General features: G+C 45.7%; 1 protein-coding gene across 2 annotated transcripts; it reads left to right on the top strand.

The window, feature by feature from the left end:
- Positions 1 to 291: 291 nt before the first annotated feature.
- Positions 292 to 4,392, top strand: LOC144232095 (trem-like transcript 4 protein). 2 transcript variants are annotated; one of them, XM_077764796.1, is made up of 6 exons: positions 292 to 456; positions 660 to 749; positions 903 to 1,004; positions 1,708 to 1,747; positions 2,432 to 2,531; positions 3,146 to 4,392. In XM_077764796.1, the coding sequence occupies exons 1-6, from the start codon at positions 405 to 407 to the stop codon at positions 3,227 to 3,229; spliced, it is 468 nt and encodes a 155-aa protein (XP_077620922.1). In that variant the 5' UTR covers positions 292 to 404; the 3' UTR covers positions 3,230 to 4,392. The 2 variants fall into 2 exon arrangements, with proteins under 2 accessions (XP_077620922.1, XP_077620921.1); XM_077764795.1 differs by having other exon boundaries at positions 660 to 1,004; positions 3,146 to 4,390.
- The last annotated feature ends 3,609 nt before the right edge of the window (positions 4,393 to 8,001 follow it).

Here is an 8,001-nt window from a genome sequence, read left to right on the forward strand (position 1 = left end):
TGTTTGAAAGGATGAAGGGGACGGAATGGAGATGGTAAGAAGTGGGATGGTCTTTTATTTACCTAGCGTCTTGGCAAGTGCTGAGTGGGGTGTGGGGTGGGCAGGGGGATCCAAGAACAGCCACAGTGCCTGGGCCATCGGGCTGAGCGAGGCTGAAGCAGGGACCCCCCCCAACAGCGGCTGGAGGTTCCCCCAGGAAGCCCCCACCTTCTCACCGCCCACGGAACCCGCCCTGCAGGCCTCACACTTACCCAATCAAGACCTTTCCTTTCTCAATCTTGTGCTCTCGATGTGCTGGGACATCTGGGCACTGTCAGGCCTGGCTCCCGGGTCTCTCTGGACTCTAGGCCATCCTCTAGCCACCCCGCACCCCCCCATACACCCTAGCACAGGGAGAGGGCGAGATGACCTGCCAGGCCCTACCCCTGCTGCTCGTGGTGCTGCTGCTGGCCTCAGGTAAGGGGCAGGGGGAGGAGGTGGCTCCAGGGGGACAGGGCGAGGGCGAGAGGGAGGCTGGGGGCGAGGAGAGGTGCGCAGTGCACTGTGGGATGGCGGGACAGGGTGGCAGTGTGGTGCGGGGGCTGGAGGGCCCTCCGGGCTCCTGCTCGGAGTGTGGCTGGGTCCCATTCCTTAGCCTCACCTGAGGACTTGTTTCCTAGGCTCCTGGGCACAAAGCCAGAGGGATGAGTTGGTGTGGGCCATACAGGAACAGGTACTGTCTGTGAAGTGCCCTTCCGCCCCTCTGCTAGGTGAGTATCAGAACAAAACCTGGTGTAAGGAAACGAAACCGGGTTATTGCTCGAAGTTAGTCACCACCACCAGTCCCCAGGTAATGGCCCAAAGCCCTCCACACTTCATCTGGGACAACCCTGCTGCTGGCTTCTTCATTGTCATCGTAACAGAGATCACGAAGAAGAGTTCAGGAGCCTACTGGTGTGGAATAGACAGAGGTTCTGCGGAAGGCATCATTATTCTCAAAAACATCAGCCTGGTGGTGACTGCAAGTGAGCTCTTTGCAGAGAGGGAAGGGGCCTTCCTGGGGCGTCTGGGGGAAATGAAGCCACTCACCTCCTTCCCTAGCTTCCCTCACCAGATCCTACCACCTCCCTTCCCCTCCCACACTGACTATGGGCAGTTAGGTCCCCAGTCCCCATATTCAGGCCATTGCCTCCATCCTTGGGTGTCCTGTCCCAGCAGGTATAAGCTAATTTGGGGCCCACTGGGCATAGAGCCCCTGTCCACATGATGGCTCAGACCCAACCTCAGATGCCAGCCCCTCAAGCTGGCCACCCCGTGTAGGCACAGGGTACCTGTGTGGGGTCCTAGGTCCTGTGGCCTAGGTCTCTCCCAGGCTGGACACGGTGTTTGTTCAGGACCTGGGTTCAGACCAGAAGTATCTTGAGACTCTGATGGTGAAAGGGCCATGCCTTTGGGACAAGTGGCTTGTGCCTTCTCCACAGGAGGGCCCCTGACTCTCCCTGCTCTTGGGGACCCAGTATTAGGCTTCTCTCTCAGTCCAGGCCCCCACCTCCCCACCGCTTGTCTCTTTCTACCAGCTCTGAGAAGTTCTGGCCTGAGGGACCCTGGGGGCTGGCTCTGGTCCCTCCCCCTCTTCCTCGCAGGCTTTGGGGGGTGACCCTTCTCCCTCTGGGGGCTCTAAGCTGCCACTGCCTCATTCGTTGTCATCAATCACGCTTGCTTTTCTAGTGACAAGCAGTTCAACCTTCAACAGTGGCTCTGAGGACTGGTAGGTCTGGGGTCCCACCTGAAGGGAAGGGGCTGGGAAGCTGGTGATTTGTACGGGCTCTGATTCAGGAGACCAGGGGGACCTAGAAGTCTGCAAGGGGCCCCAAGGTCTCAGCTCAGAGCTGAGCTAGGTTGGCAAGGGTGAAGGAGCAACTCTAAACTTCCCCCATGATGGAGCAGAAATAGCTACCTATCAGAATGCAACAAAATCTATTAGTGCTGAATCACAGGCAGGAGGGATGGGGCCTATCCAGAGTCACTCAGCTACTTCGGGGCCAAAGCAGAACTAAGATCCAGGCCTTCTGTCTCCTGGTCCAGTGCTCCTTTGGGGCTTTGAGATTCTCCATGGGCACCTCTGGGTGCCTATTATAGATCTGGGTGCTCTCCCCCTCTGCTTTTCCTTCGGGACCCGTGGCCTTCTCCCTATCCCATTGGGTATGTGGCACACCCTGATAGTGTCACCCAGAGAAATGAGAACTTTGATCATTGCTTGGTTTCTTGCTAATGTCTCCCTCCACCCAAGGTTCCTGGGTTCTCAGGATTCTGTTCCAGGCAGTCCCTGGGGCTCACCCCAGTGGGTTCAGGGTGGGTCTGGTCCATCAACAGGTTGCAGCCCCATATGCTGATTCAGGGGCCACGCTCCCCAGCCTGGATCCTCCCCTCCTCCTTCTCCCTTCTCCCACAGCACACCTGACAACACTTTCATGGTGCTGTTGTGTGGACTCCTTGTGATCAAGATCCTGGCTTTGACAGCCCTCCTCTTGTTTCTGACCTACAGAGCCCAGGTGAGTGGGGCCAGGGGGGCAGGGGAAGCTTCTCTCCTGGGAGAGAGGCGCTACAGGACAGGAGTCGCCAGGAGTCACACAGGTGGCATTGCATCAATTGTAACTTATACCAGTTTTAAATTTTCTTTAGCCTCATCTGTCTCTGTGCACTCATTTGGTTGTTATAAGCCACCATCTTCTTTGACATTCAAACTCACAGCCTTGGGGTCGTGTCTACCCACAGCAGCTGGGTTGCCCAGTTTTGAGGCTGGTCTCAGGCATCCTCCCCTAACCACACTGATGTATCACACACACACACACACACACACACACACACACACACACACAGGTATTCATCCCTTGCATCAGAGACCAGATCTCCACACCCCAAAGTCCCTTCTAAGGGTCCCCTCAACCTCTCAACCTTTGAGTCCTTAGCTCACTCTAGAACTCCACCCCAGGACTTTGTATCATTCTGTCCTGAAAGGGAAAGTGTGGGCGGGGAGAAGATGAGGGCCTGGTGACAAGGGGAGACGTCAGCAATGGACAGGGGATGGAGCCGGAAGCACGGCAGATGAAGGAGACATGGAATAGACAGTGAATATGTTTCTGAACGCCCCTTCCCTGCTTCTCAGGTCTCCACCGGCATTGTGGGAGTAGCAGTAGTGGCTGCCCCTAGCCCCACCAAGACCCCAGGGCCCTTGAGAACTCCCCACTGAGACTACAGTCTCCCCACCTCCTTCTGATCCTCCACGACCACTGAAACCTGGGGCCTCCGAGAAAAAGCCATTCCTGTGCTTCCGGAAGACACCTCCCAGCACCTGAATGTACCACTGTAGAATCTACCACCTCTCACCCCAGAGCTGAGGACCCCCACATTGCCTTCTCCAACGCCACGTCCACAAAGTGGGAACCCACCACCTGTGAGACCCTCCCTATGCATCCAGTGGACCAAACCCAAATGGTAGGCACCCTCCCCCTAACCTGTGCCTCGCCCTCCTCTCCTGGGTTACCTGTTTCTCTGCCAGCTCGTGATTCAGCTGGTCACTGAATGCCCACTGCAGTTAGTTTCGGTTCCTGTTTCTCCCCATACGGGAAATAACCTTCGTTCATACCATATACAAATATAATATTTACTATTTCCAAAAATGATACAAGTTTTAAAAGTGTATGACCATGAATGAAAGACATTTCCATCTTATATGTTGGAGAAAAGGGTCAATAGCAAACATCTTTCTCTTAAATAAATAAAAATCATGCAAACGTTTCCATTTGAAAAAGGGCCAAGGCTGTGAACAATTCATTCATTACAGACTAAGGAACAAATATGTATGAACGTGTGTCCAAAATGGTTGATAATCAAAGAAATGAGAAATGAAGTCAGACCCCATGCTTTGCCTATGAGTTCAAAGATTAAAATAAATGATAATCACATTCCGGGCTGGAAATGTGTAGGGAAAAGGGAGTTCTCGTGAATTGTTGGAAGAACATAACTGATAGCTTCTCTCTGGAGGGGCAGTATGGTGATGAATTAAAAGGCAGAACAAGTAATTTATTCATCCATTCCCCTGTTCATGGACATTTGGGTTCTTTCACTTTTGGGGTTGTTGTGAATAAAGCTGCTATGAACATTCAAACAAAGAAAAAAAAAAGGCAGAAAAAGGAAAACAAATGAAAGAGGCACCTGGCTGGTGAAGAAACAGTTTTAAACATTTTTCTAAGTAATTTGACATGTGTCATGATTGCTGTTGTTTAAGAAGAAAAACAATGGTATGTCCCATAGATGCCGATTTTAAAAAGTATGCCAACTATTCTTGAGTAGAAAAAGTAAATAAAAAAATTGAAAGACAAATAATTGTACAAGACTCGAAAATCCAGAGCAGTCTCACTGTACCCCTCTGCGCCCAGCGCCCATTCCTTTGAAGAACGTCTTCTATCTGGTTTTTCTGATATTTACCTCTCTCCTTGTGGAAGAGAAGAAACAAAGCTTATACTGTCATCTATTTATTTTCCAGGTTTTAATATTATCTACTACTAATCTATTTATTTTGAGAGAGATGGGGGAGGGGAGTGCATGCATTGGGAGGAGCAGAGAGAGGAGAGAGAGAATCCCAAGCATGCTCTGCACTGTCAGCACAGAGCCCGACGTGGGGCTTCAACCCAGGAATGGTGAGACCATGACCTGAGCTGAAGTTGGACACTCAACCAACTGAGCCACTCAGGTGCCCCTTGAGTGTAATTTTTGATTTTACCCCAACGTGCCTTGTTTTCATTTGTTTTATTTTCTGTATATTCGCCAAGAATTCATTTTTAAACTCTTTACCGAAAGTGTAAAATTCATCTCGGAGTTTCAAACACATAAAGCCATCCATTGGATCGTTCCCTTGAGATGCCCCTGATGGGCCAGGCATCCTCCTGCTGCACTGGCTTCCCTGTAAGCCTGATGTACAACCTTGTGCGATTTCTCCTCACCATCTTCTTGGGCACGCCCTTGGCTTCCACCTGATGCTGGACGTGCTCTCTCCTGAATTTCCTATCTTTCTCTTTCAGAGTTTGTCCTTTTAATTGGAACATTCCTTCCAACATCTTCCTTTACTTTTCAGAAACCTGATGCCGTTTATACTTCCAATCCACTGAGGATGAGTTTTGGGTTTTTTCTCTTGCTCTTGGGGGCTTTTACGATCGTCTCCATCCCCCAATCTTCCCCAGTGCTTTGAAATTCCATGCTGATGTGTATTGATGTGGGTTTTTTTGTTTTGTTTTGTTTTGTTTTTTGCCGTTTATTGTGCTGGGTGCCCAGTGGGCCTCCTCAGTCTGGAAAATCATATCCTTAATTCTGAGACATATTTTCTTTATTTCTTTTATAACCCTTCTTCCATTTTATGTTTTTTGTCTCTTTCTATGAATTTTCTATTATACAAACATTAGGCTTTATGGACATAGCCTCCAAGCCTCTCATTTTTTCCTTTTCCTTTTCATGTTTTGTTTACGATTTTATTGAGGTTTACATTTATAATTACAATTCTACATACAGTGAAACACACAGATCTGAAATGTATAATTTGATGAGTTTTGGCAAATGCACAGAACCCACTTCCATCTCAATATATAGAACAGATTCATCATCGCTTCACTGCCAGAGCCAATCACTACTCTGATTTCTTCCACATAGATTACCTTTGACTCTTCTAGAACTTCTTAGAAGCACAATAATAGAGAACGTGCTCTTTTGTGTAGCATTTGCACTCACTACAGTGTTTCTGAGGTTCATCTCTGTTGCTGCATGCATTCATTCCTTTCTGTTCCCAAGTCATATTCCACTGTATACCTCATTTGTTTATCCCTTTAGCTGTTGATATGTGAGTGACTTGACTGTGATGAATCACGCTGCTATGATCATTTTCGAATAAGTCTTTGTATGGGCATACATTTTAACATTTTCCCAGGGCTGCCAGAATGAAATGCCACAGACTGGGTGGCTTACACGACAAAAATTTACTTTCTCACAGTTCTGGAAGCTGGGAGTCTGAGGTCAAGGTGTGAACAGGACTGGTATCTTGAAGACTCTCTCCTTGGTTTGTAGATGGTGGTCTTCTCCCTGTGTCTTCATGTAGTTGTTCCTTTGTACTTACCTATGTCTTCCTCTCTTCTCATAAGGACACCGGTTTGTTAGATTTTGGTCCACCCTAATTTACTGACCTCACCTTAACTTACTTAACTCTTTAAATACCCTAACTCCATATACAGTTACACTCTGAAGCACAAGGGGTTGGAACTTAAACATATGAATCTGTGGGGATTCTGTTCAGCTCATAACATGCATTTTCCTTTCTTTCGGTTAAATACATAGACATGGAATTGCTGGGTTATAGAGTAAGAGTATGTTTAACTTTATGAGAAACTGCTAGGTAGGCAAATTTCCAAGTAATTGTACTATTTTTACACTTTCTCCCCCCCCCCCCCAAATGAACAATGTATGATAGTTTCTGGTTCCTTGACATCCTTGCCAACTTTTGGTATTGACAGACTTTTTAATTTTGGCTATTCTAGTAGATGCATAGAGAAATCTCACTGCAGTTTGACTTTGCATTTCCCTGATGAGTAATGATGATGAGCATTTTTCCTGTGCTTACCAGCCACTACCATAGCCTCTCTTAGGAAGTTCCTGTTCCAGTTTTTGCCCATTTTTTATTGGATCACTTTTCTTTCTAGTGTCGGCTTCTAAGAATCCTTTAGATATTCTGGATATAAATCTTTTTTCAATCTTTGAATTGCACGTATTTTATCTTGGTCTGTGGCTGGCCCATTCATTCAATGTCTCCAGAGAAACAAACAACTTAAATTTTGACAAAGTCTAATTTCTTGCTTTAATGTTTTCTAAGTCCTGACTAAGAATCTTTGACAGTCCCAAATGTTATAACAGTATTTTTTGATGTTTTTCTTCCAGAAGCTTTATAGCTTTAGCTTTAATGTTTAGATTTAAAATCAATGTCTAGTTAATTTTTGTGTATTGATGTTCATTTATTTATAATTTTCCTCCTCCATTGAGTTACTCTGACTCCTTTATAAAGATCAATTAAATATATAAAATAGATCTGTTTCTGAAATTTCAATTCTGTTCCATACATCTACTTATCTTTTAGTTAATGCGACACTCTTTAAATACTATTGCTTTATAGTAAGTCTTAGAATCTGCTAGTACAAGTCCTCCCAGTTCTTTTTCCACTACTTCTTCTTGGTTATTCTAAATCCTTTGCTTTTCCATAAAAATTTTAGAAGCATCTTATCAATTTCTACAAGAAAATTCTTTATGAGGCATTATGTTGAACTTTTAGAACGATAGGCACCTTAACAGTACTGAGTCTTCCAATCCATGAGTATAGTGCATCTCTTCATTTATTTGGTTTCTTGGGTTGGAAGTTCGTATTTCTCATATTTTCTCTCTTAATTTTCACCTCTTTTTGTTTTATTCTGCCCCAAACATTTTGCCAGTGTTGTCTTCCAATTATTCTACTGAATTTTTCTTATTTTTATTATATGTTTAATTGCAAAAGGTAGTATTTTTATTCTCAGAGGAGACTCTTTTCTAGTATTCTGTCCTAGTTTTGTGGACGTCTCCTCTTTTCTTTCTAAATATATGATATGGAAGGCTTTTAAATTGCTTAATTCAGGCCCCTGCATTATCTATTTTCCCCGTGTTCCTTTATATATGTTAAAAATGTTGTGCTATATATTAAAGGCTTTCTTAATATGCATTATTACACATATTTATTATTATTTGTATTTTGGTGTATATTTACAAATTTTTAAAGATGAAAAGTTAGAGAAGAAAAACTGCAGCATAAAAGTGATAGGGAATTCTTTGCGTGTGTGGTTTGCTGAATGTTGGAGCAGAGTTTCTCAGCTTTGGCACTATAGACATTTTGGGCCAGATAGTTCTTTGTTCAGGAGGCTCTCCTATGCATTGTAAATGTTTAGCAGCATCCCTGGC

Source organism: Crocuta crocuta, unplaced genomic scaffold, assembly GCF_008692635.1.
Source record: "Crocuta crocuta isolate KB4526 unplaced genomic scaffold, BGI_CrCroc_1.0 scaffold44, whole genome shotgun sequence".
NCBI classification, from domain to species: Eukaryota; Metazoa; Chordata; class Mammalia; order Carnivora; family Hyaenidae; genus Crocuta; species Crocuta crocuta.

Bases quoted from the DNA above. Each gene is read 5' to 3' on its own strand.
- LOC144232095 (XM_077764795.1), top strand. From the start codon at position 405: ATGACCTGCCAGGCCCTACCCCTGCTGCTCGTGGTGCTGCTGCTGGCC. The intron at 1,005-1,707 runs GTGAGCTCTTTG...TTGCTTTTCTAG, and splicing joins CAGCCTGGTGGTGACTGCAA to TGACAAGCAGTTCAACCTTC. The intron at 1,748-2,431 runs GTAGGTCTGGGG...CTTCTCCCACAG, and splicing joins AACAGTGGCTCTGAGGACTG to CACACCTGACAACACTTTCA.